Source organism: Oncorhynchus gorbuscha, linkage group LG13 (genome assembly GCF_021184085.1).
Source record: "Oncorhynchus gorbuscha isolate QuinsamMale2020 ecotype Even-year linkage group LG13, OgorEven_v1.0, whole genome shotgun sequence".
In the NCBI taxonomy this organism is placed as follows: Eukaryota; Metazoa; Chordata; class Actinopteri; order Salmoniformes; family Salmonidae; genus Oncorhynchus; species Oncorhynchus gorbuscha.
In genome coordinates this window covers 89943228-89970532 of record NC_060185.1, presented here as the reverse complement: position 1 = coordinate 89970532, position 27305 = coordinate 89943228, and the positions used below count along the sequence as shown (strand labels likewise).

The window sequence follows — 27305 nt, the reverse complement described above, 5'->3', positions numbered from 1 at the left end:
TTCCTCTGCTGGCTCCCAATCTGGTTCCTGTGATTCCTCTGCTGGCTCCCAATCTGGTTCCTATGATTCCTCTGCTGGCTCCCAATCTGGTTCCTATGATTCCTCCACTGGCTCCCAATCTGGTTCCTATGATTCCTCTGCTGGCTCCCAATCTGGTTCCTGTGATTCCTCCACTGGCTCCAAATCTGGTTCCTATGATTCCTCCACTGGCTCCAAATCTGGTTCCTATGATTCCTCCACTGGCTCCAATCTGGTTCCTATGATTCCTCTGCTGGCTCCCAATCTGGTTCCTGTGATTCCTCCACTGGCTCCAAATCTGGTTCCTGTGATTCCTCTGCTGGCTCCCTGAGTACCACAGACAGCAGTACAGACATAGGTTAGTTTATGTGTCGGGGGGCTAGGGTCAGTCTGTTATATCTGGAGTATTTCTCCTGTCTTATCCGGTGTCCTGTGTGAATTTAAGTATGCTCTCTCTAATTCTCTCTTTCAATTCAATTCAATTTCAATTCAAGGGCTTTATTGGCATGGGAAACATGTGTTAACATTGCCAAAGCAAGTGAGGTAGACAATATACAAAGTGAATATATAAAGTGAAAAACAACAAAAATTAACAGTAAACATTACACATACAACAGTATCAAAACAGTAAAGACATTACAAATGTCATATATATATATATATACATACATATATATATATACAATGTACAAATAGTTAAAGGACACAAGATCAAATAAATAAGCATAAATATGGGTTGTATTTACAATGGTGTTTGTTCTTCACTGGTTGCCCTTTTCTCATGGCAACAGGTCACAAATCTTGCTGATGTGATGGCACGCTGTGGAATTTCACCCAGTAGATATGGGAGTTTTTCAAAATTGGATATGTTTTCGAATTCTTTGTGGATCTGTGTGATCTGGGGGAAATATGTCTCTCTAATATGGTCATACATTGGGCAGGAGGTTAGGAAGTGCAGCTCAGTTTCCACCTCATTTTGTGGGCAGTGAGCACATAGCCTGTCTTTCTCTCTCTCGGAGGACCTGAGCCATAGGATCAGCCAACTGACATTTACTCCTGAGGTGCTGACCTGTTGCACCCTCAACAACCACTGTGATTATTATTATTATAAATGACCATGCTGAACATCTTGACCATGTTCTGTTATAATCTCCACCCGGCACAGCCAGAAGAGGACTGGCCACCCATCATAGCGTGGTTCCTCTCTAGGTTTCTTCCTAGGTTTTGGCCTTTCTAGGAATTTTTTCCTAGCCACCGTGCTTCTACACCTGCATTGCTTGCTGTTTGGGGTTTTAGGCTGGGTTTCTGTACAGCACTTTGAGATATCAGCTGATGTACGAAGGGCTATATAAATAAATTGGATTTGATTAAGAGAGGTTGGGTCCAGAAACAAGCCCTAGTCTCTGTCCTCCTGTAAGGAACAGGAACATGTGATAGACATTCCACAGTCATCCTTTAATTATGCAGGTGAGCCTGTCCTACCACTTTCTGCCAAACGACCAAACATACCCTCTTTCAGCCAAAGATAGATGGACACACACACTTACACACGCATTGCACACACAAACTGTAGCAAACATACCCTCTGTCAGCCAAAGATAGATGGACACACACACTTACACACGCATTGCACACACAAACTGTAGCAAACATACCCTCTGTCAGCCAAAGATAGATGGACACACACACACTTACACACGCATTGCACACACAAACTGTAGCAAACATACCCTCTGTCAGCCAAAGATAGATGGACACACACACACTTACACACGCATTGCACACACAAACTGTAGCAAACATACCCTCTGTCAGCCAAAGATAGATGGACACACACACACTTACACACGCATTGCACACACAAACTGTAGCAAACATACCCTCTGTCAGCCAAAGATAGATGGACACACACACACTTACACACGCATTGCACACACAAACTGTAGCAAACATACCCTCTGTCAGCCAAAGATAGATGGACACACACACTTACACACGCATTGCACACACAAACTGTAGCAAACATACCCTCTGTCAGCCAAAGATAGATGGACACACACACTTACACATGCATGCACACACAAACTGGAGCAAACATAATTCCTCAACGTATGGTTTTAGAAGTAGGGTCTGATATGTTAATTAAAACCTGGTCTGCTTGCTTTTTCTCACAAATATTATGTTTAAATATTCAATGAAGTGGCTTGATAGATTGGTTTGATAGAAATCCAATTTGTAAGTCGCTCTGGATAAGAGCTTAAATGTAAATGTAAATGTAAATGAACTACAAATATATTACACAATTCACAGGTGTCTTTCTCTTATCCCTAATCAAACACAAACGTCTCACTCACATTTCTCCTCAGGAAACTGAAAGCAAGAGGAAATTGTAATAAAACACTGTTATGATTTTTCCTAATCAAACGACAGGCAAAGTTGACCTCTTTGCCAAATACAATGGAGTGCTGTCAATTTCACTATGTAAATGACGTCCCAGTGGTAAATTCACATCCTGAGGCAGTGGAATGTCTCTTTCTGAATGTCTTCTGCCAGTGAGGACAGATCAAATAGACTGAAGGCTTAGATACTGTATTGATCATACATGATACACACCAGTCTACACACATGATACATTTTACAAGATACACACCACCAGCACACACACACACACACACATACACACACGTTAAATGATAAGGTACGGTAAGGGAGCAAAAGGATGGAAAGGCTCATATGACAGGCAATTATGGCAAACAAGTCACAGAGAATAATGGTTCTGGGGGGACAAACAGACTGCCTGACAACCATCGTAGGTGTCTGTCAGGGTCTGAGGATTTAGCATAACATTAAACCATTAGCAAAGGATATGATTGATTATATTCCTGATCTATACTGATTGAAAAAGAGAGGGTCAACAAAGAGAGAATCCACATTCTAAGCCCTGACAAACATGGCACAAAATAACCTAATAAGCAACAGGAGTAATAAGTACCTACTTTCACTGGATACTGTATCCACAGTCTCCCAAACTGTAGAGAATCCCACACAGGTAGAGTGAGAGCAGGTGAGGGACAGACGGTCTCCCAAACTGTAGAGAATCCCACACAGGTAGAGTGAGAGCAGGTGAGGGACAGACGGTCTTCCAAACTGTAGAGAATCCCACACAGGTAGAGTGAGAGCAGGTGAGGGACAGACGGTCTCCCAAACTGTAGAGAATCCCACACAGGTAGAGTGAGAGCAGGTGAGGGACAAAAGTATAGGTAAAAGATTGCTAGGTCTGTGTGTGAACGGAGAGAGAGGGAGTGTGACTAGCTGTGTGACAAGCTGACAGGTGTTTGAGCAGATCCGGGTGTGGACACAGACTAGCTCAGACAGTCCTAGAGGCTACGCCACCACCCAGGGGGTGTGTGTGTTTGTGTAGGGGTGAGATTGGTAAGAAGTGAGCATTGTTTACTGCTTATTCCCCTCTCTTTTAACACATACCTGAGAGCCAGGTGAGCAGGAACATACTTGGCATAGCCAGTAAGAGTGTAGAGCATGACCCAAACACACACACACACACAGACGACACACACACAGGCTCCTATAAAACTGTTTCTCTCATGCTTACTGGACAGGGAGACATCAGAAAGAGACACGAGACATCAACACATCTGAGAACAGTGACTGTAGATATTCTCTAACAATTGGGTCACACTTCAAAGCCTACGTGTTAAATAAACACCAGGACTGCTATTTGCTCTGTAATGTTACGAGTTCAATAAGCCTCTCTATTTCTCTTCCAAACTAGAGGCAATTATGATGTAGCCCCATTAAAACATGCCTCATCTTGATAAGGTGTGATTAAGTTAATAGCAGTCTCTTGTAAGACAGACCTGGGTAACACTGTCAGTCGGCTGACCTATGAATAGTTAAACCATGGGACCATGAGGTGTAGATGTAGGCAGAACAGGGTGTTAGGTCACAGATGTGTGTGTGTGTGTGTGTGTGTGTGTGTGTGTGTGTGTGTGTGTGTGTGTGTGTGTGTGTGTGTGTGTGTGTGTGTGTGTGTGTGTGTGTGTGTGTGTGTGTGTGTGTGTGTGTCACACTTTCTCAGAACACCTGCGTCCTCCAACATCCCAACATCTACCATCTGCCCAAAGCACAGTTGTCAATAGCAACATAATAGATTAACTCTCAAAATGAACATCCACACCACATGGTGTTTACAGTACACAGCCCTGCCCTTATTTAGTCTTATTCAAATAGATTAGGGTGGAGACATGGGAGGGATGTTCATTTACACATCGTCTATTTACTCAGTCATACAGGGTCACTGTAGTAGAGAGTGTAAGGATGAGGAAACTGCTTGGTTTTAGTGCCAATGGTTCACTTCAGCTCATAGTCAGTGTAAACTGAAGTCTATTGTACCTGCTTGCTCTTTCCTCAACCCCCTCTCTCATCCCCCTCTCATCCCCCTCTCTCTCTCCCCTACACTCTGAGGGCTAACCAGTTAAACAGCTCAGCCTAGCAGCAGTGAGTCTCACCATGGCTCATTATACTAGAAGGAATGTCAGGCATTTCAACCTGAACCCCACCCTCCCTCTCCCCCACACCTAAACCACACTGATCAGCTTTAATAAGTGACACATGTGAAGATGTGTTAATGAGAGGAAGTCACATCACTGAGACGGTAAGACAGCTGGAATGTAGAAAACGGGAGGATGACAGAGAGAAGTGGCCCAACACTCTGTTGTGTCAACTATTGTACTGTGACATGAATTGCAATAGAGTTTGTCTTGGTCTTAAAATACGCCGTAGTGACATTAATCCTTTGACATCGGCTTTGGACAAACAAAGGGTGGTGGGTGCCCGAGTTTTGGTGGATAGATGCAAACAGACAGCCAACTCTATTCTAATGAGGGTGAACAAACTTTATTATATGTTAATTCCTATACAAACACATTCTATGTTCTTGTTTTAATAAACTGTACAATGTTTAGATTAAGGGAATGTAAGACATAAGATATTTTATTTGAAATGAACAAAAACTGCATGATGCTTGTGATTTAAATGAACAAACTGCATGATGGCTTGTGATTTAAATGAACAAACTGCATGATGGCTTGTGATTTGTATAAGAGACTAGAAACAAGGTGGCTGTAGAGGGAAAACAGTCACAGTACATCAAAATGAGTGCTCATGAATAATGGCAAGAGGAAGTGCTGGAAACAATGTTAGATTGTGTATCCACATTGAGAAGAAATGTGTGCTGGTCTATTGGTGGAGAGGTACTGAAGCCAGGCAAAAATGTGTTACTGACTGTCCTAGGAAAGGTGAGAGTTCACAGATCCTCATAGGTCCATAGACATGAGAGAGAGAGAGCACTCATTTCACAGGCTTATACCCCCAGTTAGTATTATGGGCCCACAAATATATTGTTTGAAAATAAAACATTTGTTACCTAAAGAACAAGACTCAAGACACTGGTGAGAGTATGAAACAGTCCGGACCCTTCGGGTTGAATCTTAACTTGATAACTGTACACAACTCACAGCTTCAAATGTTTTTCTCTCATTGACAGCAGTGATTCATGTGCATAGACGTCAAGTTAGGACTCAAGTGAGGTTCTGTACCACTAGCCTGAAATCAAAACTGATACGATCCATTTCACCATTGTTACACAGAGCATATCAGTTTGGTTTCCAGACTACCATATTGCAGGTAGTCATCAGGCTCCATGTCGTAGATGAGGATAGCTCTCCACCGTGCGTCTGATTCCATCCTTTAGACCGACCACAGGCTTGTACCCCATGTCCTGCTTGGCTCTGGAGCAGCTGTAGAAGTGGTGTTTACCTGCCAGGGCCACCCTCATGGGGGTGAAAGTGGGCTTGAAGGCCACTAGGGGGCGTAGTAACAGAGACAGCAGCCACAGCAGCAGAGCCAGCCCGTAGACTAGTGTGTAGGGTAGGTTGTAGCGCGGAGCAGCGTAGCCCAGACCTACTAGAATATCTGACATGAAGTCCCAGAACCGGACAGGCTCGTCATTAGTGATGTGGTACGCCTGGAGGGAGGAAGGGGGAGATGAGAAAGAGCAGTCAATAAAGATTGAGAAAAATGTTAAATGTTGACAGAGTTCTCCCGGGTGGCACCAGAGACTCTAGGTTCGCGCCCAGGCTCTGTCGTAACCGGCCGCAACCGGGAGGTCTGTGGGGCGACGCACAATTGTCCTAGCGCCGGCCGGGTTAGGGAGGGTTTGGCCGATAGGGATATCCTTGTCTCATCGCACACCAGCGACTCCTGTGGCGGGCCGGGCGCAGTGCACGCTAACCAAGGTTGCCAGGTGCACGCTGTTTCCTCTGACACATTGGTGCGGCTGGCTTCCCGGTTGGATGCGCGAAGCCGTACGGGAGTTGTAGCGATGAGACAAGATAGTACTACTAAAACAATTGGATACCACGAAATTGGGGAGAAAAAGGGGTAAAAAAAATGTTTAAAAAATAAAAATGTTGACAGAGTTAGAGAAAGACATTTCACTGGTTAGAACCCAATAGTGTCCACCAGTTGGCTCTTTTCACTTTTGGAACCGTCTGGTATCACAGCGCCTCAGAAAGGGACTTGAATGGAGAGGGAAGAAAATCCAGCGGGAGTTTATTGGCTGATCTCTCTGTCCATCAACATTAGCACAGGAATGGGCAACTTTGATAGGTGTAGGGCCATGACAAATCAGAACTCATGAGGGGCCTGCCGTTGCTCGTGGGCCTGCGTATTATGATATTGGAGTCAGACTGACTAATCAAATGGGGGACTAACCCAGTCGGTAATTCAAACACGATGAAAAGTTTAGATAGCTAGTCGCTAAACTAAATTAGCAAAGTAAAATATATATATATATATATATATATTAGCTGACATAACAGCAGTAGAACCAAATTTCCAAATTCTAACTCTCAACAGTAAGTTGAGACCCCGACTGAGTTCACCCAAAAACTTGCCCATCCCTGATATAGCATAACCCTTAAGATCCTCCACATTTGTGAATATCAGAGTCTAAGCAGCGCAAGTGATTTAATGTAGGCTAAACAAGGAATTGAGTTGGGGAAATTGGAAAGTATGCATCTCCTGAGTGGCACAGCAGTCTAATGCTCTGCATCTCAGTGCTAGAGGCGTCACTACTGACCCTGGATCAGCGGTCTAATGCTCTGCATCTCAGTGCTAGAGGAGTCACTACAGACCCTGGTTCAGCGGTCTAATGCTCTACATCTCAGTGCTAGAGGAGTCACTACAGACCCTGGTTCAGCGGTCTAATGCTCTACATCTCAGTGCTAGAGGCGTCACTACTGACCCTGGATCAGCGGTCTAATGCTCTGCATCTCAGTGCTAGAGGCGTCACTACTGACCCTGGATCAGCGGTCTAATCCTCTGCATCTCAGTGCTAGAGGAGTCACTACAGACCCTGGTTCAGCGGTCTAATGCTCTACATCTCAGTGCTAGAGGAGTCACTACAGACCCTGGTTCAGCGGTCTAATGCTCTACATCTCAGTGCTAGAGGCGTCACTACTGACCCTGGATCAGCGGTTTAATGCTCTACATCTCAGTGCTAGAGGCGTCACTACAGACCCTGGTTCAGCGGTCTAATGCTCTACATCTCAGTGCTAGAGGCGGCACTACAGACACCCTGGTTCGAATCCAGACACAACCGGCCGTGATCTGGAGTCCCATAGGGCGGCACACAACTGGCCCAGTGTCGTCCTGGTTTGGCCGGTGTAGGCCGTCATTGTAAATAAGAACTTCTTAAATGACTTGCCTAGCTAAATAAAAAAATGAGTTTTCACATATAAACTTTATATGCCCAAACTTAGGATCAATTGTGCTTCCCAAAAATAACACTGACCCCAAAACAAGATGGCCGCTGAGATGGAACATTCATTTGAACTGACGATTTGTCTTTTTTAAGTCCCATTTAAGTCAGCTGTAGCAGGCTCTCTCCCGCCTCCATTTTAACCCACGCCCCTTTCAAGTACCGCTTTGTTGCACAGTATTTGGGACTATAAAAAGTCTCAATCTGCATTTTTGGTGAAATTGAGTAATTGACATGGCCTTGTTCTGGTTAATGTTCTCTACACACATACACATTACTCTAAATACACATTACTCTAAATACACATTACTCTAAATACACAAAATTACTCTGGAAATACACAAAATGACTTAAATGTAAATGTACTCTAAATACACATTACTCTAAATACACATTACTCTAAATACACATTAATCTAAATACATATTACTCTAAATACATATTACTCTAAATACATATTACTCTAAATACCCCAATTTGTGCTAAGTTCAAAAGAATAGAAGATCAAATTTCCAATGAGGGTTGGAACTTTAAAGCCAATTATCTCAGAAGCATCTTTTAGCAAATAGAACATTAAATAGTCCCCGACCTCTGAACAACGTTTGTTACAACCAATGTTCCCTCAAAAACAAAATGTCACCACCGAGCAAATTTAAGGTCTGCTGAGTGCAAACCTGAAGGTTGTGAAATTCTGTGCAACTTCCGACACACGTTTACTGTGAACACAGAGGCTGTACTTGTTTTAAATTACAGTTAACAGTGGCCGTGTAGGCTACTGTGGCTATTTGATCATAATGTAGACCTACCAGAGTGGACTACCATCACAAACAATGGAGAAAATGCATCCCGTAACATTTTAACATGGAAATAACTGTTCTATCATTCAGCCTACAATAGCAGCCAATGTGTGGTGTTCAATGTAGGCCTACATTCCATGAGTACTTTGAAAAAAAATCATGCAGGGCTTGACATGAACCTGTTTATCCACTTGTCCTTCAGACATTGAGGTGACGGAAAATGTGTTGCTTGATGCAAGAAACCACTTCAAAATAAAAAAAAACATAAATCCCATTGCATTACTACAGAGAATCAGACAAATTATGCTACCCTCTGCCTATTGGCTACTTAAATTATTCAAGACCGTCTCAAAATACAACACTGCCCCTTTAAGACATAGAACAGCTCTTTACCCGACTCGCTTTTCAAAGATGTCTAGAAATGCACATTTGTGCTCTTGTAGGACGCAACCACTGCCCCATGGCTGACTAGAAATTAACTAGTCAGACCCCGTTGAGAACAGGGTGTGAACTTACTAGCAAAGGATATTAACAAATAGCACACGTGGCTACACGCAACTCTCGCTTTGATCTCAAAAACAAGCACATCTACTCATGAGCGCTCATCCTGTAAACACAGTCCAGTTAAAAGTGAAGAGCACAGATCCATATTGCAAAGGCTATTTGCATATAGGCCTACTGCAGTGCTGATTGGTTATGGCGCGCCGTTCTGTGTCGAGTACGGCCCTGACGCGTGCCTGTCAATGCAATAGAACCCTACTCCAATGCACTCTGCCTACAAAAAAATCTATTGCACAGTTAGTCTTGCATACTAAAGTCTTGCATAGTATGTTGCATTGAAAGCGGCTAATATTGTGTTGATTTGATAACAATTCCCACAGTAAAGAGAAACATTGACAGTTTAATCTAAAGGGGAAAAAGCAAGAAAGGTGGGTGAAGTACAATCTCGTGCTTCCCTGCAAGGACGGCTGTTTCTTCTGTGCAGCAGTCCGATTGGCAGCTGAGAGCTGCGCGCCCAGTTTATAGAGAACATTGGTTGGAACCCAACAAATATTTTGCGAGTGAGAAAGGCATCTTTCTTCAAACACACTACAGTTGACCCCATTGGTCATCATCACAGTTGTACAGTGCAGGCAGGTCTACTGTATGAGATGGTTCCTACCTTGCCACAGATAGGAGACTCTGGCCTCAGACTCTCAGCAGACAGGATGAGTCCATGAACCACATTGTCCACGAAGGTGAAATCCACCAGGTTAGAACCATCACTACAGAGACAGAAGACATAGTTGGCAGAGAGAGACAACATCAACAAGGGCAGCGCCATATGGGGCTGCAGGTAGCCTAGTGGTTAGAGCGTTGGGACAGTAACCCAAAGGTTTCTAGATCGAATCCCCGAGCTGACAAGGTAAAAATCTGTCGTTCTTCTCCTGAACAAGGCAGTTGTTGTTCCTAGGCCGTCATTGTAAATAACAATTTGTTCTTAACCGACTTGCCTAGTTAAATTTTAAAAATCCATAAAACATTAACTTTGGTCAATCCCACTAGGTCTAGTTAAGAGTCCATGTTACATTCAAGACTGACCCGATAATGAACTTCATATTGCCCCTGCGTGCCGTGTCAACCAGGATGGGCACCAGCTGGGGGTCCCGGGGGCCGAAGATACCGTGAGGTCGGATGGCCACTGTCAGGAGGCCCTTCTCCTTGTCACATGCCTTCAGAACCAGCTGAGACACCAGGCAGACAAGATGGAGATAGAAGAGAACATTATTGTTTTAATGTGGAGCCTGTTACATGTCTGGACAGCATCAATGTCTAAATGTTCTACAAGTTCTCACCCCCTAGCAATGCTCTGGTACCATTAACATAACTATGTTACGCCTATTCTACAAAATAAACAAGCTCCCTTCTCCTGTTCCATCTTAGTCTCTGTGTGTAGTAGTGTCCTCACCTTCTCCTGTTCTGTGTGTAGTAGTGTCCTCACCTTCTCCTGTTCTGTGTGTAGTAGTGTCCTCACCTTCTCCTGTTCTGTGTGTAGTAGTGTCCTCACCTTCTCCTGTTCTGTGTGTAGTAGTGTCCTCACCTTCTCCTGTTCTGTGTGTGTGTGTAGTAGTGTCCTCACCTTCTCCTGTTCTGTGTGTAGTAGTGTCCTCACCTTCTCTATCTGTTCTGTGTGTAGTAGTGTCCTCACCTTCTCCTGTTCTGTGTGTAGTAGTGTCCTCACCTTCTCCTGTTCTGTGTGTAGTAGTGTCCTCACCTTCTCCTGTTCTGTGTGTAGTAGTGTCCTCACCTTCTCCTGTTCTGTGTGTAGTAGTGTCCTCACCTTCTCCTGTTCTGTGTGTAGTAGTGTCCTCACCTTCTCCTGTTCTATCTTGGTTTCTGTGTGTAGTAGTGTCCTCACCTTCCTCTATCTGTTCTGTGTAGTAGTGTCTCACCTTCTGTTCTATCTGTCTCTGTGTGTAGTAGTGTCCTCACCTTCTCCTGTTCCATCTTGGTCTCTGTGTGTAGTAGTGTCCTCACCTTCTCTTGGTCTCTGTTCTATCTTGGTCTCTGTGTAGTAGTAGTGTCCTCACCTTCTCCTGTTCTATCTTGTCCTCACCTTCTCCTGTCTCTGTCTCTGTGTGTAGTAGTGTCCTCCTGTTCCACCTTCTTCTCCTGTTCTATCTTGGTCTCTGTGTAGTAGTAGTGTCCTCACCTTCTCCTGTTCTGTGTGTAGTAGTGTCCTCACCTTCTCCTGTTCTATCTTGGTCTCTGTGTGTAGTAGTGTCCTCACCTTCTCCTGTTCCATCTTGGTCTCTGTGTGTAGTAGTGTCCTCACCTTCTCCTGTTCTATCTTGGTCTCTGTGTAGTAGTAGTGTCCTCACCTTCTCCTGTTCTATCTTGGTCTCTGTGTAGTAGTAGTGTCCTCACCTTCTCCTGTTCTATCTTGGTCTCTGTGTAGTAGTCGATGGGCTTCTTGGCGTAGGGAAGGTCTTCTCTCCCATCCTTAATGTCTGTTCCTTCAAACACCACACTGGCACTGCTGGTCAGTACCACTTTCTATGGCAGACAGGCAGAAACACACCTAAACTTTTAGTCAGTATAGGGGCCTATCTATCCACTTGATCAGTAATTACATTAAATTATGGAGAATGTACAAGTATTTTAACAGAGCATTTCTTTCATTAAATTTAGTTTGTCTTTGTAACATTGTATGACAGGCCTATGTGTTTCATAGTAACCCTATACTGCCCCCTACCTGTACTCCAGCCTCAGTGCAGGCCTGTAGGACAGTCTGTGTCCCCTGGATGTTGACTCTCTGGAACAGAGCCTTGTCATCACTGGCTGGGGCTGGAGAGGCACAGTGGAACACCAGGGAGACACCTTGGAGGGCTGTTAGGAGAGCCTGGGATAGGGCCACATACACAGTGATGCCCAGATGCAGACACACTTTTTTTATTTCACCTTTATTTAACCAGGTAGGCAAGTTGAGAACAAGTTCTCATTTACAATTGCGACCTGGCCAAGATAAAGCAAAGCAGTTCGACAGATACAATGACACAGAGTTACACATGGAGTAAAACAAACATACAGTCAATAATACAGTATAAACAAGTCTATATACAATGTGAGCAAATGAGGTGAGAAGGGAGGTAAAGGCAAAAAATGCCATGGTGGCAAAGTAAATACAATATAGCAAGTAAAACACTGGAATGGTAGTTTTGCAATGGAATAGAACATAGGACGCACACAGACAAACACAGGCCTAACATGCACACATGAGGCACAAAGGCCATAGACCATAACAAGGTCATATAGCTGGCCCCAACCAGCTCAGTGCACAGACCCTTCACAGACAGACAGACAGACAGAGACAGAGACACTCACCTGTTTGTCACAGAGGTCTCCCTGGTGGAAGGTGACACCTGGTAGTTCGTAGCTCTGTCTGATGTCAAACACCGACACAGTGTAGCCTTTACCCAACAGCTTCTCTACCAGGTGTCTACCCAGGAATCCTGAGCCTCCGATCACTGCACACCTCTTACTGCTCTGTAGCGGATAGAGCGACAACATTCATTAAAGACAGACTATGATACAATGAAACGGACACGCATGAGACATAGGAGATGAACCAAAAAAAATAGCCTGAACATGTAGCATATAGCTCAGAAGTTGATATGTTCTTCAAACTACCGCGCACTCACCGGTCGTATGCGTGTGGCCATGACAAACTGCAGGAGCGTCGTCGGTGTTGGGAAACAAACTGACAGAGAAATGTGAGTATTTGTTTAAAGTTCCCTCGTTCGAAAACAGTTTGACAAGATCATGTCACACGGACAATTGAATCATGATGAAGACTAAAAGCAAACACCTGTAGGCTTATTTCAAGACAAGTTTATAATATAAAGACACTTTAATATGCTATCAAATAAATGAAAATGTTTAACCATTCACCTGTTCAATCTGTTTTACAACAATGTAAATCGACCCGCGCACAATTAATAAACCCTGTATCAACTGAGCCCGAGAGGCGCTCTCGTTGGGTAGACGGGAGTTTGGGTGTAAAAAGGTGACAGGCTCGAACAGCCAATGCAGTGGAGCCTACGTCAAAGAACGCCACTGCTCTGACCAACCGGGACATATCCACAGTGAGACCACACCCACAGTGGGTAGCTATAGAAGTGTAAACGCCCCTAAACCTGATCCTGTATCCGTTGTTATATTTCCCACAGATAAATTGGCGCACGGAGAACAGATTCTGGATCAGAGCTCCAACCATTAATCCAGCCAATTGTCATATAACGTTTTATACCACATGTCATCAACAACCAATAATCTTCTCGCCCGACTCGATGCACTCGATTTAGCTTGCTCGGCACGTTCATACGAATTGTTTCCATTCTGAATGTGGCATTTTGTATACCCGGCGTGCAGAAGGATTATCATAGCACAGACAGAATACTGCGCTCATTGACTGGAAATCTTCATTTTATTAACTTAATTTATTAGCCCAAAATTATATTAAGCCTATTGTAACATTGAGATATAATAACTGCATATCTGTTATTGCAGCCCCAGTAATAAACGGTCCGGTCTTCTGTCTATGATCTCATCCCCGCCTAGATGATAGGAGGAGAGAGAGGAGGGACGTAAACATATTACACAGAGCACTCTTCAGTAAATCTACGGTTCTCTTGTGTCTGTCTTCGCGAGTGATCATCTGAAATGGTGAGTAGGCTAATGCTGGAGCGCAATTAACGGTTTTGCAGTTCTGTTTTGACGCTCCTTGTGCTTCTGCTACAAAATGACAAGAGGCCTCACTACGCTGAGGCTCCCACAACCTATATTAACCCTAACTGGCTGTGCGATAGAAATACCAGGCTTGCTTATTACTCAATCAATGGAAGCACGTGCATATTATCTGAAAGGGTTAATAATGGGGTGTGAATAAATTGAAAGAACAAAGTATTGGTGCATATTTTCCCATGTCTACGCTAGCCTTCTGTTGCCAGCTATCTGTAAATAATCAGCTGTAGTGACAGTCATGTTTTATTGATTATTACTTAAATCATCGCCCTATTTATGGTAGGCTATCTGACTTTACATTGGGGCGGCAGGGTAGCCTAGTGGTAAGAACAAAGAAAGGTTGCAAGTTCAAATCCCTGAGCTGACAAGGTACAAATCTGTCGTTCTTCCCCTGAACAGGCAGTTAACCAATTGTCCTAGGCCATCATTGAAAATAAGAATTTGTTCTTTAACTGACTTGCCTATACATATAAATTAAAATCACACCCTTCTAAGGCTTTCCATTTCTCTTTATCTCCTGGCTACATCTCAATAACTGAACCTAGCTGGACTGAAGGAGATTAGACAAGGAATCTACTTAAGACCATTGAGATACGCCCATCAAGCCTTAATGTGTTTCCTTGTTGCCATCGCTAGGCAACCAGTGTAAAGAGGCCGTCCCTGGGTCCGGTCCCTCCCCCCAGGAAGAAGTCCAACCCCAAGTCAGAGCTCACTGAGGAGCTGAAACAGGAGATCAGAGAGGCCTTTGAACTGTTCGACACCGACGCCTCCGGATACATCGATGTCAAGGAGTTAAAGGTCAGGGGTCAGAGGTTCAGGGTTAGGGGTTATGCACAGGGACAATATTTGTGTAACATGATGTACTACAGTACCCATAGTACAGTGTCTGTCAACAGAGATCGTCCTGGGGAGCTACAGGGTGTTTTTGTTCCAACTCAACACTAACACACCTGGTTTTAACCAACTCATCTGTTTTTATCTATCTATCTCTCTCTCAATTCAATTCAAGGGCTTTATTGGTATGGGAAACATATGTTAACATTGCCAAAGCAAGTGAGGTAGATAATGAACAAAAGTGAAATAAACAATACAAATTAACAGTCAACATTACACATACAGATGTTCCAAAAGAATAAAGACATTACAAATGCCATATTATGTATATATATATATATATACAGTGTTGTAATGATGTGCAAATGGTTAAAGTACCAAAGTTAAAATAAATCAACACAAATATGGGTTGTATTTACAATGGTGTTTATTTCTGTTTCTCTCTAGGTTGCTATGAGGGCGCTGGGGTTTGAGCCGAAGAAAGAGGAGATTAAGAGGATGATAACAGAGGTGGATAAGGACGAAACAGGAAAGATCTCCTTCTCTGATTTCCTCACCGTCATGACTCAGAAGATGGTAAGAAAAACAACATTTTAAAAAATCAGAATAATTGTCAAAAATTATTTACTGTCAAGAACAAACACTGTCAGTGTTTGTAACATTGTAAGCTATAAAAATAAATAAAGAGTCGCACACTCTGTGTAAACCACCGTTTCGGCATCACTGTGCCTTCTTCAGGGTGATGTCATAAATACTTGAACCAGGTTATGTAGACAAATTGTGCAATTAGTTCAACCAATGACAATAGTGAGGGGTGTCGTCATAATTATTAGGTTGATTGGAATAAATTGAGTGAAAAAGTTTAAAAGACAATAGTTTACAGCATGTTGAATATATTAGGCTATTATCACATGGCAACATAAATAGATATTGTACATAATATTAGCATCAACATCTTGTTTAATTTAATTTCACACATATATGTTTGCCTTCAATTTAATATAATTTTTGTTACATGTAACCTTTTGGTTTAACCATAATGCACAATAAGCATCATCAACAGGGGACATATTGGGTGTACGCTGATCAGCTGTAGAAATAATATATTCATCAAATAAAAAAAAAAAAAGAATTGTTCATAAAAAGAGCCTGAGATCAAAGTCAATATTTAGACCACTAGGGATCCATGTTTTTAGACAGGATATCCTGTAGGTCTTCTGTAGTAGTATGATCTCGATGTTAACTCCTCTCCTTGGTAGAGCAACATGCTCAATGCCTGTGTATTTGAGGGAGGAGATGGGATGGTTAGCTTCAACAAGGTGAGCTGCTACTGGATAGTCAATGTTCTTACACCTGATTGAGCTGCGGTGTTCAGCTCTGCGTTGTTTTAATTCTCTTTTCGTTTGTCCTACGTTGGCTTTTCCACATGAACAGGTGATGAGATGGATTACTCACTTTGTCTTGCATGAGATGATACTCCTAACAGGGATTGTTTTTGACCTGTATGTGGGTGTCTGAAGAAGGATGTTTTTGTAGTGCCATTTAGAAACGGTAGATAATATAATAATAATATATGCCATTTAGCAGATGCTTTTATCCAAAGCGACTTACAGTCATGTGTGCATACATTCTACGTATGGGTGGTCCCGGGGATCGAACCCACTACCCTGGCGTTACAAGCGCCATGCTTTACCAACTGAGCTACAGAAGGACCACAGATGTCAGAGAGTCGATTGCTGCTACAATGGGTCTACCTGGGGGAGGAGACACTAATTTGTGTGATTTAGCGACTGTATATAAAGTTGGTAGCTTAGGAAATTTCACACATAGAAATTCACATTTGTCCTTATTCAAAACAGCTTTCCACTGTGGATGTGATATTGTGCTGGAAAGGAGGTAACATGGAGATCAGACTCATACAGACGGAGACCTACAGGATATACTGTCTTAAAACATTGACCCCTAGTGGTCTGAATATTGACTTTGATCTCTAGGTCCTTCTCACGAACAGTGGTATAAAGTACTTAAGTAAATATACTTTAAAGTACTACTTTAAAGTACTAAGTCGTTTTTTGGGGGGAATCTGTACATTACTATTTACATTTTTGACCATTTTTGCTTTTACTCCACTACATTCCTAAAGAAAATAATGTACGTTTTACTCCTTTAATTTTCCCTGACACCCAAAAGTACTCATTACATTTTGAATGCTTAACAGCACAGGAAAATTGTCTAATTCACGTACTTATCAAGAGAACATCCCTGGTCATCCCTACTGCTTCTGATCTGGCAGACTCCCTAAACACACATGCTTCATTTGTTAATTATGTCTGAGTGTTGAACTGTGCCCCTGGCTGTCAATTTTTTAAACAAGAACATTTTGTCGTCTGGTTTGCTTAATATAAGAAATATATAATGATTTATACTTTTACTTTTGATACTTAAGTACATTTCAAACGAAATACTTTTAGACTTTTACTCAAGTAGTATTTTACTGGGTGACTTTCACTTTTACTTGAGTCATTTTCTTTTAAGGTATCTTTACTTTTACTCAAGTATGAAAATTGTGTGCTCAAGTGAACAAAGTCTTAAATGAATATATTATTTCCCCAGCTGATCAGCGTACACCCAATATGTCCCCTGTTGATGATGCTTATTGTGCATTATGGTTAAACCAAAAGGTTACATGTGACAAAAATTATATTTATTGGAAACAAATATATATGTGAAATTAAATTAAACAATGAGGTATGTTGATGCTAATATTATGTACAATATATATTTGTTGCCATATGATAACAGCCTAATATATTCAACATACTGTAAACTATTGTCTTTTAACAGTTTCACTCAATTAATTCTAATCAACCTAATAATTATGACACACACCTCACTATTGTCATTGGTTGAACTAATTGCACAGTTTGTCTACAACCTGGTTCAAGTATTTATGACATCACCCTGAAGAAGGCACAGAAATGGCAAATCGTTGGTGGTTTACCCAATACATTTCTGTGGGTTTATATAGAGTGTGACTTTTTATAGCTTACAGTTTATTCACCGTTAGTCAACACCTCGACACTAAATCATTTTCTCTGTGTGTGCGCCAGCTCATGCTTTTTATTAGTGCTTGTAACATTGCAATTTAGCAACAAAAAAATGTGACAGGAGTTGTACATTTTAGTTCCCAACTACAGTGCATTTGGAAAGTATTCAGACCCCTTGACAGGTTTTTAGAATAAAATAAACTGAAATACCTTATTTACATAATTATTCAGATCCTTTACTATGAGACTTGAAAATGAGCTCAGGTGCATCCTGTTTCCATTGATCACCCTTGAGATGTTTCAACAACTTGATTGGAGTTCACCTGTGGTAAATTCAATTGATTGGACATTTATCTGGAAAGGCACACACCTGTCAATATCAGGTCCAACAGTTGACAGTCAGAGAAAAAAACATGAGGTGGAAGGAATTGTCCATAGAGCTCTGAGACAGGATTGTGTCGAGGCACAGATCTGTGGAAGGGGACCAATGTCTGTAGCATTGACGGTCCCAAAAACACAGTGGCCTCCATCATTCTTAAATGGAAGATGTTTGGAACCCCCAAGACTCTTCCTAAATCTGGCTGCCCGGCCAAACTGAGGAATTAGGGGAGAATGGCCTTGGTCAGGGAGGTGACCAAGAACCTGATGGTCACTCCGACACAGCTCTAGAGTTCTTATGTGGAGATGGGAAAACCTTCCAGAAGCACAACCATCTCTGCAGCACTCCAACAATGCCTTTATGGTAGAGTGTCCAGACAGAAGTCAATCCTCAGTAAGAGGCACATGACAGCCCACTTGGAGTTTGCCAAAAGGCACCTAAAGACTCTCAAACCATGAGAAACAAGATTCTCTGGTTTGAAGAAACCAAGATTGAACTCTTTGGCCTGAATGCCAAGCGTCTCGTCTGGAAGAAACCTGGCACCATCCCTACGGTGAAGCATGGTGGTGACAGCATCATGCTGTGGAGATGTTTTGCAGTGGCAGGGACTGGGAGACTAGTCAGGCTCGAGGGAAAGATGAACAGAGCAAAGTACAGAGAGATCCTTGATGAAAACCTGCTCCAGAGCGCTCAGGACCTCAGACTGGGACTGAAGGTTCACCTTCCAACAGAACAATGACTAAGCACACAGCCAAGACAATGCAGGAGTGGCTTCGGGATACGTCTGTGAATGTCCTTGAGTGGCCCAGTCAGAGCCTGGACTTGAACCCAGTCGAACATCTCTGGAGAGACCTGAAAATAGTTGTGCAGCGACACTCCCCATCCAACCTGACAGAGGATCTTGAGAGGATCTGCAGAGAAGAATGGGAGAAACTCCCCAAATACAGATGTAACTAGCTTGTAGCGTCATACCCAAGAAGGTTTGAGGCTGTAATTGCTGCCAAAGGTGCTTCAACAAAGTACTAGGTAAAGGGTCTGAATACTTATGTAAATGTGATATTTCCGTTTTTTATTTTTTTATACATTTGCAAAAATTTCTAGAAACCTGTTTTTGATGAGAGGGGGAAAAAACAATTGAAGCCTTATTCTACAATGGATAACTTAACAAAATGTGGGAAAAAGTCAAGAGGTCTGATTGCTTTCCGTGTGTGTGTGTGTGTGTATATATATATATATATATATATATGAGTGTTGTATTACGGGGTATTTTATTGATAGTGTCTCACCATGCATTATTGTGTTGTAACTGTCTACCAACCCAGGCTGAGAAGGATTCTAAGGAGGAGATCCTGAAAGCATTCCGTCTGTTTGATGATGATGAGACGGGGAAGATCTCCTTTAGGAACCTGAAGAGGGTCGCTAAGGAACTGGGAGAGAACCTGACTGATGAGGAACTGCAGGTGAGGTATACATCTGGACAGCACTGTATACACGGACAGCACCTTTTCCCCAAACCTGGAGAGTACTGTACACACAGCGTGAACATACAGGATGATTTAGGTTAGGATACAAGATTGCTTTAAAAAATAATAATAATAATTTAAAGAGAAATATACTGGTCTACTGCTAAGGCTTCTGTTTAATTGTTTACTGTGAATCTGCTGTCTCCTGTTTCCTCTCCTACCTTTCTGTCCCCCGTTTCCTCTCCTACCTTTCTGTCCCCCGTTTCCTCTCCTACCTTTCTGTCCCCCGTTTCCTCTCCTACCTTTCTGTCCCCCGTTTCCTCTCCTACCTTTCTGTCCCCCGTTTCCTCTCCTACCTTTCTGTCCCCCGTTTCCTCTCCTACCTTTCTGTCCCCCGTTTCCTCTCCTACCTTTCTGTCCCCCGTTTCCTCTCCTACCTTTCTGTCCCCCGTTTCCTCTCCTACCTTTCTGTCCCCGTTTCCTCTCCTACCTTTCTGTCCCCCGTTTCCTCTCCTCTTTCTGTCCCCCGTCCTCTCCTACCTTTCTGTCCCCCGTTTTCTCCTACCTTTCTGTCCCCCGTTTCCTCTCCTACCTTTCTGTCTCCTCTCCTACCTTTCTGTCCCCCGTTTCCTCTCCTACCTTTCTGTCCCCCGTTTCCTCTCCTACCTTTCTTCCTCTCCTACCTTTCTGTTTCCTCTCCTTTCTGTCCCCCGTTTCCTCTCCTACCTTTCTGTCCCCCGTTTCCTCTCCTACCTTTCTGTCCCCCGTTTCCTCTCCTACCTTTCTGTCCCCCGTTTCCTCTCCTACCTTTCTGTCCCCCGTTTCCTCTCCTACCTTTCTGTCCCCCGTTTCCCGTTTCCTCCTACCTTTCTGTCCCCTTTCCTCTCCTACCTTTCTGTCCCCTGTTTCCTCTCCTACCTTTCCGTCCCCCGTTTCCTTCCTCTTTCCTCCCCCCTTTACCTTTCCGTCCCCGCTTCCTCTCCTCCCTTTCCGTCCCCGTTTCCTCTCCTCCCTTTCTGCCCCCTGCTTCCTCTCCTCCCTGTCCCGTTTTCCCTCCTCCCTGTCCTCCCTTTACCTCCTCCCTTTCCGCCCCCTGCTTCCTCTCCTCCCTTTCCGCCCCTGCTTCCTCTCCTCCCTTTCCCGTTTTCCCTCCTCCCTTTCCGTCCCCTGCTTCCTCTCCTCCCTTTCCGCCCCCTGCTTCCTCTCCTCCCTGTCCCGTTTTCCCTCCTCCCTTTCCGCCCCCTGCTTCCTCTCCTCCCTTTCCGCCCCCTGCTTCCTCTCCTCCCTTTCCGTCCCCTGCTTCCTCTCCTCCCTTTCCGCCCCCTGCTTCCTCTCCTCCCTGTCCCGTTTTCCCTCCTCCCTTTCCGCCCCCTTCTTCCTCTCCTCCCTTTCCGCCCCCTGCTTCCTCTCCTCCCTTTCCGCCCCCTGCTTCCTCCCATACCTACCTACCTCCACTCTTCCAGGAGATGATCGAGGAGGCAGACAGGGATGGAGACGGAGAGGTGAACCAGGGAGAGTTCCTCCGCATCATGAAGAAGACTAGCCTGTACTGAGACTAGACCAGGGTGTTGTGGGGTGGAGGGTGATGTTTGGGACATATAGGGGCAGAGGAGACTATGGTTTGGTTTTTACATGTTATGTACTAGTCAACTCATTACTCAGTTATCCAGGCCTGTCCTAGTTTAATTAGACAACTTCCTTTTCTTGTCTCCTTGCTGTCACGACCTTTCATCAGTTAGATATTCTTTATAGCTCTTCTCTTTCTTTTAGTTAGAATGCTGGTAGAGTCCCAAAACAGTGCTTTCATCTATCTAAGCCCTGTTTCACACTTCATATGTGTCATTGTGAAGGTTAATGGGACAAGGGAAGGAAGCTCTTTAGGACGCCTAGGGTCTATCCCTAGACATTCCCTCCAACACTCACCTCCTCTATCCCTAGACATTCCCTCCAACACTCACCTCCTCTATCCCTAGACATTCCCTCCAACACTCACCTCCTCTATCCCTAGACATTCCCTCCAACACTCACCTCCTCTATCCCTAGACATTCCCTCCAACATTCCCTCCCATCCCTAGACACTCTCACCTCCTCTATCCCTAGACATTCCCTCCAACACTCACCTCCTCTATCCCAAGACATTCCCTCCAACACTCACCTCCTCTATCCCTAGACATTCCCTCCAACACTCACCTCCTCTACCCCTAGTCACCCCTTGGCACCCCCTCCCCTCCAACACCCCCCCACCTCTACCCCTTGGCACCCCCTCCAACACCCCCTCCTCTACCCCTAGGCACCCCCTCCCCTCCAACATGGCCCCCTCTCCTCCAACATCCCCTCCTCTACCCCTAGGCACCCCCTCCCCTCCAATATCAACCTTATAACTAATGTAAAGTGAAAGTTGTGACTGTATTTTTCTTCGTATTGTTGTATTTGTGTCTCTTTGAATTATCTAGTTTGATCTCCTGTATGTTTTGTACGTATAAACTGCATGTGCAGATATATATTGATATTTAAGATATTCATTAATGAAATACCTTTTTTAAGCAGTTTTTTTTCAGTGTATTCGTAAAACAAGTTCATGGTGCTGTAACAACATGTCCTGACCATATGCATCCATGTACTGTGTCACAATGTTGGAGAAGTCTCTAGAAAGAAAGATTTCCCTGACCAAGATGGCTGTCCTATAATCATGTTGCCAGTGTCCATTCCAGTGTTACATGTCCATATTTAATCTCTAGTCTAATGTTAGTACATTATTACTAAGAGTAGACTCATTCTAAGATTAATTCAGGGCCCGTATTCACAAAGCATCTCATCCCAAAGTAAGAGTGCTGGTCTAAGATCAGGCCCTCACTGACCATATAATCCTATTCATTATCATCTAAAAGGGACAACTGATCCTAGATCAGATGCTTTTAAGGAAGGCCCTGGACATGGTTAGACCTATGGGTAACAGATGCTGTAAATGTTTCTATATTCCCCCAACGCCAGTCCTTTATGTGCTATCAGACACACATTGACAGCCAGGTTGTGTCCCAAATGGCATCCTATTCCCTATATAGTGCACATCTTTTGACTAGAGCCCTATGGGTCCTGGTCCAAAGTAGTGCACTATATAGGGAATAGGGTGCCATTTGGGACTCTGGACCAGACTCCACTCCTGCAGAGAGACAGCAGAGCTGTGAATATGATCATGTAATATTTGATAGCAGCAACAAACTACTGGCTCAGTGGTATTTGTGATGTGCTTTTGGGACAGGGGACTGCAGTGAGCGTTCACTTGCTGCGAGAGGGAGAGAGAAAGAGAGGGATATGAGTCAGTTGCGCCCAGCATATGACGAGATATCATCTCATTGGAAACCTAAGGAACTTGACTGAAACCTGAAATGAGATTCATAAAAGTTTGCAGATTTGGCATGTCGATTTGGAAGCAATTAACAATCTGATAACCTAAAGAAGAGCGAAAACAGTCAAGATAGCTGAAGGTGAGTGACTACAGTGAGTCAGCTGAAGGTGAGTGACCACAGTGAGTCAGCTGAAGGCGAGTGACCACAGTGAGACAGCTGAAGGCGAGTGACCACAGTGAGACAGCTGAAGGCGAGTGACCACAGTGAGACAGCTGAAGGCGAGTGACCACAGTGAGACAGCTGAAGGCGAGTGACCACAGTGAGACAGCTGAAGGCGAGTGACCACAGTGAGACAGCTGAAGGCGAGTGACCACAGTCAGCCAGACCTGGGATCAAATACTATTTAGTGAATTTCAATTACTTTCAAAGACACTTAAGTTTTTATTTTATTTTTTATATTTGAATACACTGAATAAAATACCCTTTCTAAGTATTTTTAAATACTGTTTATAGAAAATTTTTTTTAATGTTAAAATACTTACAATTAAAGTAATATAGTTTAGTTTATTTTATTTTTACAGGGACAGTGCACATTAATCAACATTTCAGTAAAGTGCCGGTTTTAGCCAGCCGGCTAATTTTCAACCGCAGTCCCTGGGCATATATATTTGGGCCACATTATTTAAAAATACTCAGATAATAAGTATTTCAATAACAAATACCCATGTATTTGATCTCAGGTCTGCAGTCAGCATGTCTTTTGGCTTGAAAGTAATTATTTCCATGGACCATGATTAACATGAACATAATTTTAGTGTGAGAGAACATGCTAGAAAACATGTCAGTAAAGAAGCCAATGAAAAAGGAAGTGTTGTTGCTTTAGTACTGAGGATGTATTTGCAAACTAATCTGTCATATCAACTACCTGCGGTCGACTCGGGTATGAGTATTGCAGGAGTTATCGGTTGCTGATTGCAGGGTACTGTGGATTATTCCATTAATCAATTATGAGTCTGTGCTCTTTGGCTATGTTGCCCCTATTTGGGTTCCAGGAATACAATTCTACTCTCTCACTTCTGAGTTCTGGAGTATTCTCCATGACATTTCAACTGAGATCAGGTCAACTTTAGTTCACCACGTTGAGTCATAAAAACATTTGTTATCCCAATAATCTCTCCTTTGCACCAGTTTACTTTCCTTTGTCACGTAAAAATCCTTATAGCGTAAAAATCCCCACAATTGAACTTCATTGATGAAAAAGGAAATGAGTGGCCTCCTGAGTGGTGCAGCGGTCTAAGGCATTGCATCGCAGTGCTTGAGGCATTATGACAGACCCGGGTTTGATCCCAGGCTGTGTCACAACCGCCGGTGACCGGGATTCCCATAGGGCGACTCACAATTGGCCCAGTGTCATCCGGGTGAGGAGAAGGTTTGGCCGGGGGTGTTTTTACTTGGATCATTGTGCTCTAGCGACTCCTTGTGGCCGGCCGGGCCCCTGCAGGCTCACTACGGTCATCAGTTGAGCAGTGTTTCCTCTGACACGTTGGTGTGGCTGGCGCCCGGGTTAAGCGGCTGTTAAGAAATGCGGTTTGGCGGGTCATGTTTCGGAGGACGCATGACTCGACCTCCACCTCTCCTGAGCCCATTGAAACAAGATTGCAATTGGATGTCATAAGGTGAATGCACCAATTTGTAAGTCGCTCTGGATAAGAGCATCTGCTAAATGACTTAAATGTAAAATGTAAATGATATCACAAAATTGGGGAGTAAAGGGGGTAAAAAATGACTGATAAGAAATATAGTCTTGTCCATGCCTCCACCAATATGACTTTACATTTGTGGGAATCTAGTGAATGAGTGTACACTTCAGGAGAGATTTAAAATATTTTTTTCAAGATAGGCAGCACCAAGTCATTACAAAAATTACAGACAAACAACATGAAAAACTACAAGTAATCTAGTACAAACCATAGAATTCACAAGAGTATAACAAAATCAAAAACAGCTAATTAAAAACATTGACAGGTCAGGGAATCAGTATCAAGATCATTCATCAGTGATTTAAAAATACCAATCGGGACAAGTTCTTCCAGTTTAAAAGTATTTTAAGGCGTTCCAAGACGATGGCGCAGAGTACATAAAAGCCCTTTTACCAAATTCAGTTTGGACATTTGGAACAGTTAGCAGGATAAAGTCCAGCGAACGAAGAGAGTACCCACCACATTTCTGAACAATAAAAATGGCCAAATAAAAAGGTAGTAAACCCAAAAATGACTTTGTAAATAAAATAAAAGTATACCAGTGCCTGAGCCTAAAACGTATACCAGTGTGACTAGAGAAGGCCAGCCAACCCTGGTATACAAAGTGCATTGGTGTGTAAAGGCTTTGTAAATAAAAGTATACCAGTGCCTGTGCCTACGAGTGACTAGAGAAGGCCATCCAACCCTGGTATACAAAGTGCATTGGTGCGTAAAGGTTTTGCAGTTTAAAATAAATCTCAAAGTGCCATAGTAAAGGGTGTCCATTGATCTCAAACACTGAGCGGAAGCGTTCATATATAAAATATCCCCATAGTCAAGTAAAGGCATAACTGTAGCTGATACTAGCCTCCTTCTGGCTTCAAAAGAAAAACAGGCCTTATTCCTCAAATAATATCCCAATTTCAGCTTACATTTTTTTGTAAGTTGTTGAATATGCAATTTAAGAGGCCGTCATCAATTAAAATTCAAAGATATTTATGAGGTTACAACCTCAATCTCCTTGCCCTGACAGGTAGTAATAGGTGAAAGGGTCAGAGGTCTATTTCTTGCTTTAGAAAACACCAGTTTAGTTTAGTCAGTATTGAGGATAAGCTTCAATTGACACAAGGTATGTTGAACAGTATCAAAAGCAGTTTGCAACTTCTGGAAGGCTTTTGTAAGAGACGAGGCACAACAATAAATAACAGTATCATCAGCATAAAAATGAAGTTGCGCATTTTGGACATTTTTGTCTAAATCATTTATATAAATAATGAATAAGAGAGGACCAAGTACAGAGCCTTGGGGCACACCCTTAAAGACAAACAATTTAACAGACATAAGCTCATCAAATTGAGTGCACTATCAGATAGTTAGCAAACCATGCAACTGCATGCTCTGAAAGACCAATTGACAATCGCTGCCTTAGTATGGCATGATCAACTGTATCAAAAGCCTTAGAGATCAATAAAAAGTGAGACAGTGCTGTTTTTTGTCAAGGGCTTCAGTGATATCATTTAAAACCTTCATGGCTGCCTTATTTGACATGGCAGGCGACTTCAAATCACCTTACATCATAAATAACTACTCAATATTAGTCATAGATCGGTCAGTCAGTCACAATTTCACCCATAATGCACCCCCCCCTTTGCCCTCAGGACAGCCTCAATTTGTAGGGCATGGACTCTACACAGCGTTGAAAGCGTTCCACAGGGATGCTTCCCACAGTTGTCAAGTTGGCTGGATGTCCTTTTAGGTGGTGAATCATTCTTGATTCACACAGGAATCTGTTGAGCGCGAAAAACCCAGCAACGTTGCAGTTCTTGACACAAACCGTTGCCCCTGTGTAAGTCTTGCTTCCATCCCTCTCCTCGCCACTACATGGGCTTCGAACCAGGGACCCTCTGCAAACATCAACAACTGCCTCCCACGAAGCATCGTTACCCATTGCCCCACAAAAGCAGCGGGCCTTGCAGCGCAAGAAGAACAAGTACTTCAAGGTCTCAGAGTGAGTGGTGTTAGCGCACACCTCGCTAACTAGCTAGCCATTTCACACCGGTTACACCTGGCGCCTACTACCATACCCTATTCTAAGGCACTTAAATATTTTGTCTTGCCCATTCACCATCTGATACACAATCCGTCAATATTGTCTCAAGGCTTAAAAATCCTTCTTTAACCTGTCCTCTTCATCATCTACATTGATTGAAGGGACATCAATAAGGGATCATAGCTTTCACCTGGTCAGTGTCATGGAAAGAAGAGGTGTTCTTTAATGTTTTGTACACCAGGTATACCTCAATCACCTGTGTTTGTCCCGAAGTAGCTTGTGAATTTTGATAACACTATATTTTCTGTAGTTTCTGAACCACTAGGCTGATATCGTTGCCTGAAACGGTCGACCTGGATGGCTGAGTCAATAGACCAGTGGAGAAGAATAGTTTGCAGAGACAATACATGTACAAAACAAGCAGAATGGTTGTAATGAGTGGGATACAGGAGTGGGATAACATTCCTCACCTTAGTCATGTTAGTTTACCAGCAAATCAACAGATATG

General features: G+C 43.3%; 2 protein-coding genes and 1 long non-coding RNA gene across 4 annotated transcripts in view; 1 reads left to right on the top strand and 2 right to left on the bottom strand.

Annotated features, from left to right (window-relative positions):
• The window catches only part of LOC123993688, a 3847-nt gene extending 502 nt beyond the window's left edge, over positions 1-3345 (bottom strand). Inside the window, exons 1-2 of the long non-coding RNA XR_006831495.1 lie at positions 3015-3345; positions 1-345 (exon numbers count right to left, since the gene is read on the bottom strand). The exon at positions 1-345 is cut by the window's left edge and continues 74 nt beyond it. This is a non-coding gene — a long non-coding RNA (uncharacterized LOC123993688). The remainder of the gene's footprint in view (positions 346-3014) is intronic.
• A 1571-nt stretch (positions 3346-4916) lies between these two features.
• On the bottom strand, positions 4917-13238 carry LOC123993682 (sterol-4-alpha-carboxylate 3-dehydrogenase, decarboxylating-like). Its single transcript, XM_046296076.1, has 8 exons — positions 13087-13238; positions 12837-12895; positions 12520-12681; positions 11891-12037; positions 11563-11691; positions 10237-10379; positions 9818-9920; positions 4917-6061 (listed from the first exon to the last, which is right to left on the bottom strand). The coding sequence occupies exons 2-8, from the start codon at positions 12855-12857 to the stop codon at positions 5729-5731; spliced, it is 1038 nt and encodes a 345-aa protein (XP_046152032.1). The 5' UTR covers positions 12858-12895; positions 13087-13238; the 3' UTR covers positions 4917-5728.
• A 266-nt stretch (positions 13239-13504) lies between these two features.
• On the top strand, positions 13505-21709 carry LOC123993685 (caltractin-like). Of its 2 annotated transcripts, none has more exons than XM_046296086.1 (5): positions 13505-13860; positions 14575-14736; positions 15220-15348; positions 19521-19758; positions 21125-21709. In XM_046296086.1, exons 1-5 carry the CDS (start codon positions 13858-13860, stop codon positions 21202-21204), a joined length of 612 nt encoding a protein of 203 aa, XP_046152042.1. In that variant the 5' UTR covers positions 13505-13857; the 3' UTR covers positions 21205-21709. The 2 variants fall into 2 exon arrangements, with proteins under 2 accessions (XP_046152042.1, XP_046152043.1); XM_046296087.1 differs by having other exon boundaries at positions 13512-13860; positions 19521-19658.
• Positions 21710-27305: the final 5596 nt, after the last annotated feature.